Source organism: Thermobia domestica, chromosome 4, assembly GCF_964235325.1.
Source record: "Thermobia domestica chromosome 4, izTheDome1.hap1.1, whole genome shotgun sequence".
In the NCBI taxonomy this organism is placed as follows: domain Eukaryota; kingdom Metazoa; phylum Arthropoda; class Insecta; order Zygentoma; family Lepismatidae; genus Thermobia; species Thermobia domestica.
The window spans coordinates 265,463,281-265,482,923 of record NC_137457.1 but is presented as its reverse complement, the minus strand read 5'-3'; the positions used below and the strand labels follow the sequence as shown (position 1 = coordinate 265,482,923).

The window sequence follows — 19,643 nt, the reverse complement described above, 5'->3', positions numbered from 1 at the left end:
TAAGCAAAGCACAGTGGAAGAAAGGAAGAAATTACTATGAAAGAAACGTGGTATCTATGCTACGTCACTGCTGCCAGAACCAAAATGTACCTTTGGTGTGTATTTTGGTTGCAGTACCTATTTTTTCACGTTACCATTGATTTGGTAAGTGTTTCTGTTCCCATACCATATTTTTTCTCTTATTCGTTTTTATCGCTGTTACCTTATCACTGAAGAGTCAATCCATTCTAAGTGATCAGGCATGTGCCGCTCGACCATCTCCAAAAAATATAATTTTTTCATTAATGTTTAACCCATATTAGGGTACTTCAAAACCACAATTAATTATTTTTTTACAACATCCCATTGCGACACAACGGCTGCTGCCATTTTTTTTTTTCTATTTTAGTCGTTTACGATGTTTTGAATATCTCAGTATGTATTTGTCCTACCAAGTTGAAAATTTGTGGACGTCTCCAACTCGTGCAGAGCTAAAACTTTGATCTCTTAACATTTTTGCCTAAAACCACTTAAAGGGGGTGAAATCAGGCTTTACAGTAGCAACATTTTTGGATATTGAAGACATGTTTGGGAAGAGGAAACAACTGACGTAGAGGCCTGAATTTGCGTGTTCATGTAGTCCGGGGTCATAATTTAATACATAAAAATTTACAGACCTGTAGCTCCTCCCAAAGACCTGAAAAAAAATAATCGTAAAGTTGGGGAATTATGCGAACTTAGCATGTTTCACTGTCCAATATCTCCAATGGGTCCGGATGAAAAAGTCTGAAATTTTGAGAATAGTTAGTCCTTTAGTATATCATAACACACAACAAAGTGCGTTTTGTGTTTTTGAGCAGAAGGGAGTCAAAGTATTAAGTAATGACATACTCTAGGAGGTGTTTTGTTCATAAATTCAACTGGAAATTTGTTGTTGTGAAGTAAAACAAAGTAGGATGAGTGGTTAGTCCAGTCAAGGCTCTCAAACTTGTTTCTTTCCTCTAGTTGTAACACTGTCTTATCATACCCACAGCAGCTCTGGTGAAGAATGCCGCTAACAGCAGAAGGCGAGGAAAATCAAAATGACAAAAAAGTCCATAAGTACTCCTTGCTCTTGCTTGCTATATCAATGATATTCAATCATGTTTATTCTTGTTTTAGCTGTCAACTCATGCAGGAGACTGTTGTCCTTTCGTTTGATCTACATTCCCAAGTCAGTGAACACACCCGCTGTGAACACTGACTGCGGAATGTAGATCAAACGAAAGGACAACTGTCTCCTGCATGAGTTGACAGTTAAAACAACAATAAACATGATTCAATATCATTGATATAACAAGCAGCAAGAGCAAGGAGTACTTACGGACTTTTTTGGTCAAGTGTGCAGCGTGACTTTCCTCGCCTTCTGCTGATAGCGGCATTCTTCACCAGTGCTGCTGTGAGTGTGATACGACTGTGTTACTAGAGGAAAGAAACGAGCTTGAGAGCATTGACTGGATTAACCATTCATCCTACTTTATTTTACTTCATAACAACAAATTTCCAGTTGAATTTATGAAAAAATCACCTCCTAGAGTATGACATCATTACTTAATACTTTGATCCCTTTCTGCTCAAAAACACAAAACGCTCTTTGTTGTGTGTTATGGTATACTAAAGGACTAACTATTCCCAAAATTTCAGATTTTTCATCCAGGCTCATTGGAAATATTGGACAGTGAAACATGCTAAATTGGCATAATTCCCCAACTTTACGATTTTTTTACAAACCTTTTGGAGGAGCTATATGCCTGTAAATTTTTGTGTATTAACTTATGATCCCGGACTACATGCACACATAAATTCAGACCTCTACATCAGTTGTTTCCTTTTCCCAAACATATTTTCAATGTCCAAAAATGTTGCTACTGTAGACCCTGATTTCAACCCCTTCAAATAGTTTTAGGCAAAAATATTAAGAGATCAAAGTTTTAGCTTTGCACGAGTTGGAGACGTCCAGCAATTTTCAATTTGGTAGGACAAATACATGCTGAGATATTCAAAACAACGTAAACGCCTAAAATCGAAAAAAAAAAAAATAGAAAAAAAAACGCAAAATGGCGACAGCCGCTGCGTCACCATGGGATGTTGTAAAATATAATTAATTGTGGTTTTTGAAGTACCCTGATATAGGTTAAACATTCATGAAAAAATTAGATTTTTTTAAAAAGGTCGAGCGGCAATTTTTCTTTTTTCTCGATCACATTACATGAATTGACCCTGAAGACGTGACTAGCTTGTTCCGATACTTCTGGAGAATATTTAGTTTTCCCGTGGAAGGATATACTGGTAAGTAACCAATGTTTTATTAATTATCATTAATATACTTTAACTGCAATATAGCGATCTGCAAGCGTATTTAATAAAGACATTTCTAGAAGATAATTAGAAAGTTTAGAGCATTATATTCTTTAAAATTTCTGAAGCAATATTGTTGACGTCGAATTGTAGATATTCACGTAACCTTGTTATACTATCAGCCAACATGCCATGTAGCAAATAAACGAATGTTTCAACCTTTGGCCAAATAATACAATTTTCGTTCTCTTTGACTGAGGGAAACAAAAATGGAACACGACGAAAGAATTGTGTACGAAAAAGATTGCAAGTAAGGATGCGCATTAGAAGTAAAGCAAAATCAAAGTTGGAGCAAAAAAAAAGTTTGTCTTCTCCTTGTTCTCTTTGTGTAGTTTACTGAGAAAGAAGCAGCAATCTATAACGTCACAGAGCATCCAGTTAGAAATGACTGGTACAGACGAACAATCATTATTGTTATTACGGTTAAAAATGTTCTAATTAAAGAAAAATTGAATGTAATTAATCAGTTTTCCCCTTATGTAATCTATATATATAAAAATGAAAGTGACTATGTTTGTGACTTGATAATTCTTGAACCACCCGACCAATCTCGATCAAATTTTCAATATAGATGAGGTTTGGGCCTGGAATGATTTTTATCATTTCACTTTGACGGTGCAACTTAGGGAAGGGGGACGGATGGATATATATATATATATATATATATATATATATATATATATATATATGTATATAAAACTTAATAACTCCTGACCACCCCACAGTGATCCCAGTTACCCTAAAGCGCGGACAAAATTATTTTCTGCTACATTTCGTGTTCTGGTTAAATATGTTCTAATTCATTACTTGTAGTACGAGATAAAAACCACGTGAAACCACATAATGAGATACTTACAAGTGCATAAAATCTCAGTAGAAGATAGGCATACCTGTTTAACTTAGTCACTGTCATCGCTGTCAGTTTCAGGGGTAGATGGTTTCTTCTGTGGCTGGGTTGCTGGATTTAAAAGACCAATGACCTCTTGAGGAAGATTTCGTCTTTTTAGTTTCATCCGTAGTTGCAACTTTAGTGAGGAAATCATGGGGTTTGATGTTTTTAAGAGACAATATTTGATATCAATATTGCTTATGTCAATGATGTTAATATTTGTTGCCTCTCTTGAAGTTTTCCAGGAGTTTGTTTATTCCTGGCCTCTTGTGCTTCTTTGACATCTGTCCTATGGGGAACACTGCTTGACATCTGTCCTATGGGGAACACTGCTTGACATCTGTCATATGGGGAGCACTGCTTGACATCTGTCCTATGGGGAGCACTGCTTGATATCTGTCCTATGGGGAGCACTGCTTGACATCTGTTCTGTGGGGAAACAATGGCTGCACCGTGAAGTAGAACTTTGAAGACAGAGGCGGGCATATAATACCAAGAATATAGGGAAACGAAAAACTTGGCTGTTTCTTTACAGTAATTATTAAACGTGTCAACTTTGATGGAAAATACACTTGATAATGGCATAATATAACACTGAACTTGTGAATCAATTCACGATCTATTCCAGTAATTTCAGCTGATCTTTTTCAAAAAATGTCCTGGCGGCATTATCGTCATTTGAAAAACCACTTCCTCCAGATTTTAGTTGGTCAACAATGATATCTTGATCTCTTTAGAAGTATTTTTCTGGATTGTTTTCGTCTGTGAACTATTTCTTTACGTGTGTTTTCTCTTACTTGCCACTACTTGACCTCCAGTCTATATGAAACATGAAGTAAACATTCAAAAAATCTTATCCAAGTATGGAGAGTGGAAAATTCAAACCTGAATGTGAATGTATCTATATATTTTCCTGTCAGAATATCCAATTAGTTTATTTTCGGGGTAGCTCCGCAAATATAGCAAATTCTGGGTGGATGTTGAAGCTATAGCACTGCATATTTTTCCATCTACCATCGTTAATGGAAGCTGATGTTCTACTTGTATTATTTTGCCATTAATTGCATGTTCAGTTTTACTGAGATTCTTAATTTGCCGTCCGAAGTTGGAAGCTCCTTTTCTCACGAGGTTCTGGGACTCTTAGAAACTGAAATTTAATAGATCGACAAAAGTATGTGGAAGATGGTTTAAGATTGCGCCATATTACTGTTTGTTCAAGTTGGTCATTCGTGAAGTATAGTTGTAGTGGGACTAATGACGTCAAAAATATGTCGTTATCTGAAGTCATCTTTTTCTGCCCCTTGCTTGTAGTGTGACTGGCCACTACTCCCATCAAATACCCACTTGGACAAAAGTATCAGTGATTCTAGATAGTTTCTTGGGATTTGGTCCAATACTGGCTCTTGCACTTGTAGCATTCGATGTGTAGTATGATTTAGTAAATCTTGAAGATTAACTTCAGAGTGTTCTGACGAAGTTAAATTTTAGTAAATAACACCACTTTTTAGCAACCAGAATTCTTCTATATGATGGATAAATGTCAATATTTAGATTTTTCGCCCCTTGCCTATGCAAAAGATATGAATATTTTGTTTCACCTGCCTCGAGGAACAGAGCTAATGCGTTATCTTCTGTGTAGCTCCTAATAGAGCGGTTTTTCGAAAGAGACTGCCAAGCTCTCATAGGCCATTTCTGCATTTTGTCAATTAGTTTTGCAGAGTCTATGTTGCCATTTTCTCTTTGCCTCGTAACTGCTGCAAATGTTAAAGATTCTGTACTGTACTTACGGATTCGTACTTACATCGTCCACAGTTTTCGATCCCTTCGATTTAACAGTTCTCTCATTAAAGTCCGCTCGTGGTCGTCCTCTCTTAGAAGTAGAAGATGATGGAATTTCAACAATTATTTTGGAAGTAAAGTCTTCGTCCAACTACTTTGCATTATTTTTCAGAAATGTCTGTGAATTCCTACCCCCCTTGTCCAGTTGGCGAAATAACTCACTACAAAATCGCAAAATATCCTTGTCCGCTTCTTGTCTGAATCTTCTATCCCTGTTTCTTGTATTACGGGGTTTAACAATAATGCCTTTTGTTCCTTTCTCCCATCTGAATGTAATTTTCAAATGCTGTCGCAATGTTTCTCGTCGGCATCGATATTCTATATTCAACCTCAGTACAGGAAAATTTACTTTAATATATTGCTGCAATACTTAATTTTGAACAAAGACAGTTTGTATTCAATTGGAAACGGAGTATAACACCCGTACTTCATAAAAATCGATAGAAATGACTTTGTTTGTTACTACCGAGTTCATCTCGTTTTCTGTTTCATTTGGCATAGGTAGATACTATTTACAGTATTATTTAAAACCGCAATTTGTTTTCTAGGAGATAAATCTAGAAGAATCACAGAGTATATAACAGTAAATTTCAGCATCGGGAAACACCGGGAAAATTTTATAGCTCTGCGTAAGTACAAGAATAGGACTTCAAATTAAATTAGACACGTTGCTATGTACAGTGGAGTCTCTTTAATTCGAAGTCCAAGGGGACAAGAAAAAAAATCGAATTATCCAAAATTAGAATTAACCCAAAACTCTCATTTTAAAGTAAAATCAAGGGAACAAAATAACTGTACTGTATATGAAAAACTAATTAACATGCAATGTACCTTACGTATAAAGCACCACATTTTCATAAAGAATTAGAATAGGCGCCGCGATGCGACAGTCTGCATAATGCACGCTAATAGATCACAAAGGAATCTGCTTACCTTTTTGTCACTGTTTTAGTTTAGTTAAAAAGAATTGCACAAATATCTCGTTCTTGCAAGTCATTTGCTAGTGAAGGACGGGGTTCAAGGTCATTGACATTTCTACAGAAGGGATGGACACTTCCAGGTTATTGAGGAGGTGGAAAGATGTGTACCAACCATCTTCTGCCGGATTCTCTATAAGGGAGGGAGTCGAGCTGAGCTGGTATCAACAAAATTTCTCTTTCCCGTGGTCGCTTCTGGATAAGATAACAGATAAATAATAATAATAATAATAATAATAAAAACAGTTGAAATTACATTGTTCTATTTGCAATTTATCGAACACTGCAAATTTTTTTACTGTAAATACTTCGAATTATCCAAACAGGAAGTTCAAATGTTCGATTTACCCACGATTTTTTTTTTTACCATTGTTTTTAATACAGTTTTCAAGGGGAATAAGCTTTTGTTCGAATTATCCAATAATTCGAATTATCAAAGTTCGAATTAAAAAGAGTCCGCTGTATTAACTCATCCAGAACCAATTGTATACCTTAAAATGTATTGCTTTATGGATTTAACAAGAGAAAATATACAAGTCAATTCACATAATACGTTGCTTGCCAGAAATAATAACCACAGATGACAATATCTTGTATTGAAACAATGGATATTTTACCACACTAACGCTGCAGAGCAAACCACACACACACACACACAACCTACTAGTTCCAGCTGTCAGCGCCCTCTGGTAAGAGACTTATCTCTCAATGGTGGTTTTATTATTGTCACACATACTAGAGAAAATTGAGGATATTCATACTTTAAAAATTACAATTTTGTCCCGGTTTTGGGCCTGTTAGAACCACTGTGATCCAACCGATCTCGATCAAATTCTCAGCATGGATGAGGTTCGGGTCTGGGATGGTTTATATCATTTCACTTTGACGGTGCAACTTAGGGGAGGGGGAAATACATAAAAATGATCTAAAATGACCAATATTAGTACCGAATCCGTAGTTTTCGGGGTCGTGAGATGAACAGTGACACTTCTGATGCTGTTTAAATCCAAATTCAGCCACAATAGTAATATTTAATACTTATTTATATGTTTTCTTGGTTTCTATTGGTTTGATTTTTTTTTAACCCAACGAAGTTTGTAATTGACGCTAGTAATTCTTAAAAGTAATAAGCAAAATTTTAATAAACCATATATCATATAATGTAAACCGTAAGATTAGCAACCCTGCTTGTAACGTTAAATCAATCGAGGCAAGTGACAATGATTGCTAGAATGCAACTAAGTGAGAGAAGAGGAAGATTCTACAGACTTTATTCTTAAGACGACAGTTGAATGAATGAGTTGAAAAAGAAATACATTTCAGAAAAACCTCAACCGTTTGTCACTGGGTGGAAAAATAAATACATTATAGCAACTTGTTCCATTTTCCACTCATACGTTTCAGCAGATCTCAGTATATAGAAGCTAAAATTAAGAAATATGTGCCTTGTTCCTCTCACAGGGTGTAGGGATTTATAAAGAACAAAATAATTATCTCAGTTTAGCTTTCTTATTTGGTAAAATATGTATCTTTTTCAACTCGCTCATTCAATTCTGAAGTAATGTAGCTATAAGGAACGCCAGTATAATGAAATGTTGAGAATTTCAAAATTACTTTTACGCTTTTTCTCTAATATGTGTTATAACATTTCATTGCAACAAATTTCGAACATTCAGTGTAACAATTGAAAATTTCTTCCTTTTGCCTACATCTAACTTTTATTTTTTTAAAAGATAATTGAAATTCATCCTGTTTTATAATACACTAATAACAAAATTGTGGGACACATTATGAGTGCTTAAAATTTTTGTATGAACACCCTTGTGGCTATATGTTTAACTTATGCATATGTGGCACAGGTGACCCGGGCTCGATTCCTTGTAAGAGCTCGTGTGGTTCGGGTCGCTGTAGGTCTATGTCTTATATAGGCTCGATGCTGAACAGAACACTAAATTCTAAATCAACCAACCAATACATCCTTCCAAGGATGAGGTGGAAATGGAAGAAATGGCTCAGAGTGGTTGGCACAGTTTGACTCCTGTGAAGGCAACGAACGTGACACACAGTCTTGAAATTTTTTTTTCTGTTACGAAGTGATGTGACAGAATCTGCGTTAAATTCAAGTGTGGTATTTTGAATGGTCTTTTATGTCTGCGAGTGTTCAGAAGAAAATCAAATGAAAGTCCAGAACACAATATAAAAATTTGGTAAGGTGAAAAATTTCAGAAATACTCATACAGTTACTGTACATCATATTACTTCGTGTATATATCACCATATCCTCTAATCTAGTAAATATTAAGCTTTGTTGTAGTAAATTTACGCTGAAATAATGTAGATTCTGCAGTTGATATAACAACAGGCAAATTCTTGAGAATTGAATTATTTCAGTATAACAAAATTTTACTGTATAAGAAAGCACCATCGGAAGCATATTCTCATATTTTCTCTATAGCCTGTATAACTAGCAATCAAAAACTGTTCAATTTTTCATTATTTACTTATTTATTTATTTATTTACTTTCGACAGTATCCTGAAGAAATATGTAAGCTGGAGTATATTCCTGATTTTGCTGTCCGAGGGCTGCATTACGACATCGAGAAGGGTTTACTAATGAAAATTGATACCTTTCTTCAAATCCAGTTTGGAAGTGTTTATCGAGGTCGAACTCCTGTCCCAGATAAAGAAGTATTAAAACTTTACAAGCATCGAACTTTACCTCTGGCTTATGTGGAATCTGAAATGCGGAACGGACAGGTAAATTTTCAAACTTTATATTTCACTGTCTATAAGTTCAAACTTTCGTCAAATCAGAAAAATAACATTCTTCAGACAAATTATTATTTATTCAAATGTCATTTTCAGCATTTACCTGGTGTAACTGAGGAAAACTAAACTGTAGTAATGGCTAATTTCAGCGGTACTAGTGACGTAACCTGTCATAAATATAACGCATGAAGGATTTACGAAGTATTTTCGAGTGTGACGGTATCACGATACAAGTGTGACCGAAAAAATTGTTGAAACTTAACGAGGTTAGCAAGTGTTTATTAGTTGAAAAGGATGACAAGCTATAAGGTTAAGTTTATTTGGTTGGGGGTTAGTTCTGAGAATATTCCTAAGATGGACTGAGGAAAAGAAGAGAAGGTCAGGATACGAATGGCAAATTCTATCGCTGCCAGTCAAAAAGTGTCCTATACATATATACGGTAGTTTAGCATATAGATTTACAGTACATAAGCATTCTTTCTTAGAATTATGTTATCTCAAACATCTTATAACATGCTATCACTGATTAAAATATTATAGGAGCGATATTGAAACTTTAATAATTAAATTTGTATTGAGAGTTTATTTCCAGATTCACTATTTCATAGGTAACTTCCCTTAGGATCTTATCATTTAAAAAAGAAAGAAAAGTACTACATATTTTAATTCACAATTATATAGTAAAACTGAAAAACTGACTTTCTTTTAATAAACTTTTTTTTATTTTTTATCATTATATATACACAGGGCTGCCCAAAGTAGGTATACAGTCTCGTACCGTCACTGCATTTTATATAATTTCTTATTGTCATCTATAGTTCCTTTATTATTTGTTCTTAATGTTTTTTACTTATATCTTAAGCTCGGAACAGCGAGCAAATAAATCTATAAGCTAGAATATTATACCTGATCAATACAGGGGAGTATATCTACTTTAGGGCCACCCTGTATTGTTTTTCCTATGAAAAACTCAATCGGAACCCGCAGCGTGGGACGAATTACACGGAAAGCACGTTTTAAAATGTGACGTTCCTTATTTCTTCTGGCATGCCCTTTTATATTTCCAAACTATGTTATACATTAAGTGTCGGAAGTCTTATAGAACGTCTTTGTCTGTCTGTCGACAGGTATCAGAGCAAAAAAACGGTGAGAGATACTGAGATACGATTTTTTGGAATCGATTTAGCGTTTCAAGAATAGGTTCCATCTCTTTCATTAACTCTCTATTCAAGCTGGAAGTAGTTCAGATCAACCATTTCCGGTTTCAACGCTTATTCACCATAGAACAAAAAAGAAATAGATAGCGACAAGCGGTTTTCTGCAATCGATTCGGTCTTAAGAGTACATACATACTATCAAACCCACAACATTCTACCAAAACCGGAAGTGGTTGAAATTTAATACTTCTTTCGATTTCAATACTGATTTCCGGAGAGCATAAACTGTAAAAGATACCGAGATGCAGTTTTTTTGCCTCCGATTCAGTTTTACAAGAGTAAATTCTATCTCCTACCTCAACCGTCTATTCAAACCGGAAGTGGTTCAAATTAACGATTTTCGGTTTCAGTCTTTATCTCCATAGAATGATAAGGCATAGCGAGTAATGGCATTTTGATATTGAGTCAGCGTCCGAGGAAAAGATTTTATCTTTGATCATATTAATCTATTGTAACCTGTAGCTATAGATGTACTACTACTTGAAGTTTGAGGATTGAATTATCATAGTTTGGAATTCTACTGTAGATTCATACTGCCAAACGAAACTCACTTGTTTATTCACTGTATTGTGTTCCAAATGTATATTAAATGTCTCATGCATTAACAAAATGTTTGATCATTATTGGTTTGTGAGACGATGCCTTTCTTTAGAAATTCCTGTAGCAGTTTTATAGATTTCTTATTTGAGTAGTGGTAAACAAGTAAAATTTCGTGTGGAGGGCAATAATTTTTATAGCAAATAAGAGTTGGAGAGTTAGAAAGGTTATGTTTCCATATGTAAATGGTAGTCTATAACCTTAACGTGTAAGATGGGTTGCATAACACCGATTTACAATTTATCCGTTCGACCCAGCTAATTTTCTTCATTCTTCTCCACACACACGTGTCGAAAGCTTCGAGTCGTTTTTCATCATTTTTGGGTAATGTCTATGTTTTAACCCCATACAGAACAATACTCCACACGAAGCATTTTATGAGTCCTTTTCTTAACTCTTTATTCAAGGTCGCACAAAATAGTAATTTTTTTCCTCCTAAAGGCTTATTTCGCCATTCCTATCCTTGCTTTTATTTCACGTTTACACTTCATATCATCACTAATAATACTACCCAGGTATTGAAAACTGTTCATCTGTTCTATTTTCTCCCTTCCTACTTGTATATTTGACACCGACCCCTTCGTTTCATTCATCTTGCCTTTTGTCTTTGTAACATTTATTTTCGTTCCATATTCTTCACAGCTTTTCCTCAAGTTTTCCAACATCTTATTGATTTTCTTTTCAGGTTCCGCAACAAGCGCCATATCATCTGCAAACCGTATACATATAATCATTCTATCTCCTACCGAACAGGGGCGGATCCCAATCGCCCCCCCCCCCCAGAAGAGGAAGTTTTCTTATTTTATATATATAAATAAAACCCATCCCAAATTTTGGAGCCCTTAAAAGTAGCAGTATGACAACCCCCCTCCCCAGAAGTCGGTCCTGGATCCGCCCCTGCTACCGAAATACCTTCTTCATTATGTAGGCTCTTTTTCACTATCTCTCGTAGATAGATATTAAATAATGTAGGCAAGAGAGAGTATCCCTGTCGAACTTCCTTTCCAGTTACACTCTTTTCTGTCGTTTCCTCCCCTATTCTAACACTTACTTCTTGGTTAATCTTAAGTTAGTTTCTTATGAGTCTTAGATCTTCCCTTCCAACAGTGTAATAAGAGCACGTAAATATCAGTCGATTGACAATACTATTCCGGCTACATGTTGATTAGCTGATTTTAAAGTAGTGAATACTATAGTATTATAGTAATATATGTATCTCTTAAACAAGACACTCAAAGGTTAGTATATTATAAAAGTATAGGGTCTTCAAGTTTATCTCATGATAAATTTGACTTCTGTCCATGTTCGATGGAAGCCAAATTATGAAAGAAAGATTCTAATTGAAGGTTAAATCAAATTTAAATTTGAGTTCGGGTTCGCCAAAAATTCGTTATAGAGTGTATGCACATTGAATTTGCATAGAAGTTTTCTGTCAAACAAGATGAAGCTTGTCACGTGATTTTTTGGCTGAGTAAAATAAGTTAGGGTTCGGGTCCACGAGGTTCGAACGTCGAATATCCAACCCTAATGTTAACGAAAACAATAATAATTTAAATTCGATTTAATCCTATTTCTCCGCAGTATCTTTAGTGCTTTGGAGAGGTAGGAACGTAATTAAGTAGAAATAATTCACAATTAGTATAATATACCTTCCACAATACTTCAGAAAGTGCATAACTGAAAAAGGAAAACGTTTCTCTAATTTGGCTTTGCAGACTTTCACTCTCGTATATAATTAATTCAAACAGAGAAAGTGTAAACAAAATAATAATAATAATAATAATAATAATAATAATAATAATAATAATAATAATAATAATAATAATAATGAAAATTCGATAACAAAATACTCATCTGGCTTTCATTTGAATATTGGGCCGCGGTGGCTCAGTGGTAGAGCGTTCACCTCTGGTGCTTGGGGTCCCGGGTTCGATCCCAGCCCCCGCCAAGTGAACTTTGTGGTGGACAAACACCGTGTGCGTGGGTTTTCTCGGGGTTCTCCCGTTTCCTCCCACTTTCTTCATTCCACCATTTCATTCATCACTCATCATCACCGTCTCCTTTAGCCTAACCGGCATAACCGTGGTACGTAAAACTTGAAGATTTCATTTCATTTGAATATTAACATCTTATGAGCTAGATTCCCATGGAACAATTGTAGCGTTACTCCAAAATTTTCTGTTCTACTTAAATTAGGGTGGGAGGTGGTTTACATTTAATCTAATAAAAAGATAATACTGAATTTGAGTAACACTGGTAGAATTTTTAGTTTATAAAAAGAATAACGTGTAATAAAATCTGACGAAAATATCAAAATTCACATATTAAGTAATAAAAGTATGACATGCTTGTTCTATTGGACCTTCACTGCATCATTCTGAGATTAAATTACTACTAATAATAATAATGGACAGTAATGAATTTGATATATTGATGTTAAAATTAGCTTTCTGACTCTGGAAGATTTCAAATTTACATATTAGTGTTCATGTAAGCCTCCCAGATCGATAAGGGCATGTATAAGTTAATGATATAAAACAGCATTTCTGAGCCAAATCACTTTTGTGTAATTAAGGTTGGTGTAAACAGATAAGTTTTGCCAATAGATGCCACTACAGTCCTCGTATCTCTCTCTCTTGTATTTTTTATCTTTCACGAAAATTCACGATTTTTCTTACAAATTTCAACTTACAGACTTCAAATGTTTACAGAAGGGACTTCATAAGCTATCAAAGGCAACAATCCGTGCCGATTTTTTATTTAGAATTTTCTTCATTGTTGAAACATTTCCATTGTTAAAGGTTTGGGTATCCATTTTAACAATCAAGCCATTTCAATAATAAAGAAAATTCTAAATAAAAAATCGGCACGGATTGTTGCCTTCAATAGGTTATGAAGTTCCTTCTCTAAAAATTTGAAGTCTGAAGGTTGAAATTTGTAAGAGAAATCGTGGAAGATAAAAAATACATGTGAGAGCACTAAGAATGTAGTGACATCTGTCGGCAAAGCTTGTCCCTTTAAACCAACCTTAACATGCATAATTTTAGCAAATTTTAGTCTACATGCAATTACTATAATTTTATCTGACAATTTGGAACACGTTTGTTGAAGTATACGTATTGTTTACATTGATAATACAAATTACTGAATGTTTGCAGAAATCTCAAGTTAGTTAAAAGATAGAAAGTTTCTTTTAAAAAAAATTACAAAAGGGACGTAAAAGTTTTAAAGAAGTAATTTAAGAATAATAAGATAAAATATTTACTAATTGAATTTAATGGATCATAACCTTTAATTTTGAAGTGTTTAAAAGAAGAACTAATGGTGAAAAACGAATGTAATTAATGCACATTTGGGATTTATAATATCTGTATTATCTCCAATTATTTGCTCTATATGTACAATTGCAGTTGCTAATAAAAACAAGAGAATCACATGATAAACACCGTCATAAGACCACACAGCGTTCGAATACATAAAAACATAGAATTCAATAAACAGAAAATATGCAAACTATACGTTCATATCGATCTTTCTTGGTCAGTGTTTATTTACAATAGATTTCCGCTTATCTAAATACTTTAGGTCTTACACACCCATTTTTCTGGTTACTCCTAATGAAAATCTAAACCCTATGTTAGAAAATATGAAACGCTGCATACTCTTGCGTGTCATCATTGCGAAACATCTTCAATACATAGGTTAATAAACCTTCTTTTTTATTGAATAATTTCCGTGTGAGCATTCTGTAGGCAAAATAAAGGAATATTAAGATGAATCCAATAACTCATTACTACTGATCTATCTTCTTTTCCGCTAACATTTGGGCAACTCTACATATGAAGTATTTCTGAATCAGATATTATAAGTTATTCTATTTAAAAAAAAAAAAAAAAAAAAAAAAAAAAGCTACCAATATTCATACGAAGATTCTGAGATTACACGTTACTACATGGAATTCAAAGCGAACTTCCTAGATATACAAACTAATGATTCAATATTCTATATAAATTTTAATGAACTAGGAACCATATGAAACTACAGACTTTTTCACACATATACTACACACATGCCTATAAATATTGAGTGTATAGTCGAAAACATATTTATATGAACAAAAAGTTTATGCTTAAACTTCTCTACATAAAATCACACACGTATAAGGTATATACAACGTTGTCATTCATCTATATATATATATATATATATATATATATATATATATATATATATAGGGTGCTTCAAAGAAACACCGACAACGTTTGGGAGGTGATTCCTGACAAAAGGTATAGACCATCGTGGGTGCACAAATGGTTTCTTTCGGAGTTATAGGCTGCCGAAAACAAGACAAAAATGGACTTCAAAGGTCCATAGCTCCAAAACTATGAGACCTACCGTAGTCGGGTCAAGACTTCACTTAGGAACTAGTATGTTTCCTATCCAAATATCCAAGTGTCAGAATCCTGTGGTACTTCCGGAACAAGTTTTATAGAGGTAGTTGGAGAGTACTTCAGATTATATGGCCGTAGCCAAACTCCCTCTATAAAAATTGCTTCGTGAGTACCTTAGGATTCTGAAACACCCTGTACATATATATATGAAGATTCAAAGTTGTAGGTTGTCTGTTTTTCTAAATAGCTACAGAGGTTTTTTGTTAATGATAATTTTATAAATAAACGAGATCTACCACGATGGAAGGGAAATTTGGCCATGGAGAGGGGATGCAATCTGCCGAAACAGTTTATTATCGCAAGTGAACACCAAAATTAAAATAAAGTTTCAGTTCTACCTTTCCGAAGTCTTTATTGCCGTGTCCTGTACGTTCGGTTTTCTGACGGTGGAACTCCGATAACTACCGCACGATTTGCAGACCACTTTTCAACTCCAGGCCAGGGGCGACGCCTTGCGTCTAACTTCTCTGATTGCGGGGCGGAGTTTGGTTCTCGAACTACTCCCTCGGGCTGGTGGAATCTTATGTGATTCAAATTCTAGTCTCCCAATGATTACTTTAAACGGCAGTAAACAATTTTTCAACAACCAATCAACAAAGATTCCAGATAGTGTATCTGATTTTAATAATACCGGAGTTCAATATTTAACTTGATATAATGAGCTATCTATTTTTTTTTTTATATATTTTCCTGGATGTTATATAGAGAACCACCAGGTCAGCAGTTGTAAACACTGTTAAATGGTTAAAAGATAAAGGTACTGATGTAGATGACAGTTCATTGTTTAATGAAATAGTTCAGATCAATAACTAATGTCTTAAATAAGATTGAAAAAACAAACAATTTCGGAGTTAACTCCTGGCACATATTTTTTAAAAAATAAAGAATTGTGCTTACTCATTTGATACAATTTATAGAGAATTCTTTAGCATAGCACAGTACCATTTCTCACTTGTAGCACACAATATAATACACTGTGTGTGAGTTTTCACTGTTATTTCTTCACAGTGCACAGTTTACTACTAAGAGCATCATTTACTACACATTAATATGTAACGTTGCAACTGTTACAGCATGGTATCAGCCGTCCTGATTATCATGTACTCTAGTTTTCCTCAGTTACTCTAGGTGAATGTCTGAATGATGGTACCTTAGGAGTTACGGTGGGTCAGAAGTAAGATTTTTATCTTTGAAGCACAGTGTTTTGTGTTCACACTCAAGGGTTTTGTGGTGGATAAGTATCATGTATTAAGTTTTGTAGGATTGCTTCTTCCGTTTCTTCATACTATCATTTCATCAATTACAGCATATTTTGTAACTACTCATTTCCACTTATTATTGTATCCGTGGAACGTTAATTTAAGATTGTTCTTTACGCTCCGTTCCTCCCACTTTTAAATTTAATTAACAACGAAAACACAGCTGATGGTACCAATAATATACCAGATATTTGAGATAAAAGGATCAGTGCTTGAAAATCACAAACTTAGCAAGATAACAAAATGTCAGAGGTTTCAACGAGTGGGGCGCTGCGTGCCCCCATGACTTGCTATCGTGAGGCACCTGGATCACTCGAAAACTTTAAAAAGCAAGATACGAACAAATAACTTGATATATTATTTGATCACTCGAAAACTTTAAAAGCAAGATATGAACGAGTAATTTGATATATTATTAAAAAGATAGTGCAAAAGCAGACAACTTTCCTAGGAAATAGTTTTTCGAATGGAGATATGTTTCAAAAATAACCACCATTGAATTGTGAATTATTGCACAGTCAGATAAAATTCACAGTTTAGTGTTGGCCATTTCGTAAAAAGTGCCCCATAAGAAAATCTATTTCCTACAGTAGCTGCTTGTTTTCCATGAGCTTTTCAATGATGTATGACATGATATACCTTTCCATTTAAAATGTTCTTGCGATCCCTCAGAGTCTCATGGCAGAAGACCCTGTGGGGCAAGTATTAATCGATCCACCTTTTGGCATCCTTTTATCTCCAGTCTTTAGTGATCTACAACCACAAGAAATTTTATCTGAAAGACCTGCTGTAGTCTTCTAGCACTTACTGGACTTACTAACGTGCACTAATAGATAGCTTCAGGTTTTCCTTACAGCCCAGCTTTCTGAAAACGCAAATTTATCAAGTAATACTTTTTGAACTATAGCTCTATGCAATTCTTGAAGCATCTTTTAATATATTTGATAGCATTTTAAAAGTATTAAATGGTTGACTTTCCAAAGTTACGTTGTTCTTTGCTATTGCGTTATTTTTAAAAATATTAAGTAGCCTACTTTCCAGGTTTATATTGTTTAATGCTGTAATTTTGAAAGTTATACGGGGTGGTCCAAAAGTCACGAAGGGGTTATAACTGTGAATAACTTTTTTTTTTATTCATCATTAGTTTCCATTGATATTTCACAGACTTAAAGATCAAGGATGGGAGATTGTTTACTGTTATGTGTGAAATAAAATCTCAGGTTGATATCCGCCATTATGGGCCTGACATACAGGCCTTGTGTAGCATGATTCATGACAGACAAATTGTCAGTTTCGGGGCAGTGAAAACCTACGCTATGCATGAGCTTGAACTGCATCCTATGAAGTGCACTGTGTGGTGTAATAATGACGTCAGAAACGTCATTGTGGCATATTTCTTTGAAGTTGAAGCCATTTCAGAAACAGTGACTGGTGATCGATATCGAATTGAGACTATTGTGCATCCTGCAGTGAAGAATATGCCTGATATATATATGGTTTCAACAAGATGGAGCCACAGCACACACGAAAAGGGCTTCCGAGAACTATTTTAGGCCGTCGCATTATCTCGAGAAACACTGACGTAAACTGGCCCTCCCGCTTGCCTGACCTCACTCCCCTTGATTATTTTCTTTATGGCTATGTGAAGGACAAAGTGTATATGAACAAACCACATACAATACAGCAGTTCGAGGACAATATTCGGGCACCCAGACTAGAAGTGTTGACCTCTGTCATGAATCATGGGCTATACAGGGTTCGTACCTGAGGTTATATTCCACACATAAGTGTAAACAATCTCCTATCCTTGGTCTTTAAGTCTGTAAAATATCATGGAAACTAATGATAAATAAAAAAAAAAAGTTATTCACAATTATAACCCCTTCGTGACCTGTAGCCCCCCCTGTAAATGGCCTTCTTCCCTAAAGTATAATGATATTGCTATTGCGTTATTTTAGAAGTATGAAATGTCCTACTTTTCAAAGTTATATCATTCACTGTTATTGCATTGTGTATAAATCACCAGGAATAAGTGGTCAGGAGCGTAGCTAGGAACCTTAAGAGATCCTAAAAATTAATGTCTGAATGAAATATTAACTGACTGTAGTTTTTTTTTTTTTTTTTTTTTCAGTTAGCCTCTAAAAACTACCATTTTTTGTTGATCGTGATCACAATTTTAAAACTGTGTATGTTATTTCTGTTAGTTTGGTATATCAGTTAGTTTGGTATACATATTATTCTTAGAGATTTTTCGTATCACTCTTTCACGATGTACCAGTCTGTTCCAAAGTTTTGCATGTTTTAATTATTTATGATTATGTAAATTATTAATGTTTTTGTAAAACGCATGGGAATAATCCAAAGTAAAATAAGTTTGTGTATGTAACGGAAGTTATTATTAGAGCCCGGATTTCTAAGCCAAATACTTATTTTTACCACATTTCTAAAGCTATAAAGAAATGTTGCACATTGTAGTATACACCATGGCAAGCAATTTTGACCATGATTGATGGTGTTTAAAATACTTATTTAGGATATATATATATATATATATATATATATATATATCATATGGCCGTATTTAGCACCCTGCCCCTTCATTGTAAAGATACACTATCTAACATGAGAAGCTAATAGAGAAAATAGCAACATTTTCCGAAACTTTCTGCCATCATGTTTTCGTTTGGGGCTTAAAGAGAGCAGAGCTTAGCAAAAGCAATAGTTTAACTCGATTTTCTAAAAGTTAAAGGAGAAAGATTCACCAAGCAAAAGAATATAACATTTGTCAAGTAGGGAAGAAAACAGAAGCCAGAAAGAGAGAACATTTTTTCCTGCATAACACTTGTGACCCCCTTTAAAATACTTCCCTCCGTTCTATGCATCAGCGTTGTCAGGGGTAAAGCATATGTCACTTTGACGAGTTTGTGTGATTGGTTATTGTGGTAGTTATTGGTACACCCCCCCCCTCAGACAAGCTGGATCCGGCCCTATATATATATATATATATATATATATATATATATATATATATATATATATATTGCTTACTAAGATCTTCAGATTATTTTAAGATTACTTATTTTAAGATCTTCAGTTAAAATTTCATATTTTACTCACATATATTACATTAAAAAATATTACTCTCGTATACATTGCCGTTATTACGACTGATTCCATATTTTCCATATTACATCCATAACTACTTCTCCAAACTACCCGATTGTATAAAACAATTTGAAGTTCATAATAATTTCTTACAACATTCACT

At 34.5% G+C, this 19,643-nt stretch overlaps 1 protein-coding gene across 2 annotated transcripts in view; it reads left to right on the top strand.

Moving 5' to 3' along the window:
• Positions 1-19,643, top strand: part of Nt5c (5' nucleotidase C) — a 104,643-nt gene that overhangs the window by 27,682 nt on the left and 57,318 nt on the right. For both annotated transcript variants that reach the window (XM_081755877.1, XM_081755878.1), the window contains exon 3: positions 8,612-8,839. In XM_081755877.1, the coding sequence (XP_081612003.1) occupies positions 8,612-8,839 (228 nt within the window). The remainder of the gene's footprint in view (positions 1-8,611; positions 8,840-19,643) is intronic.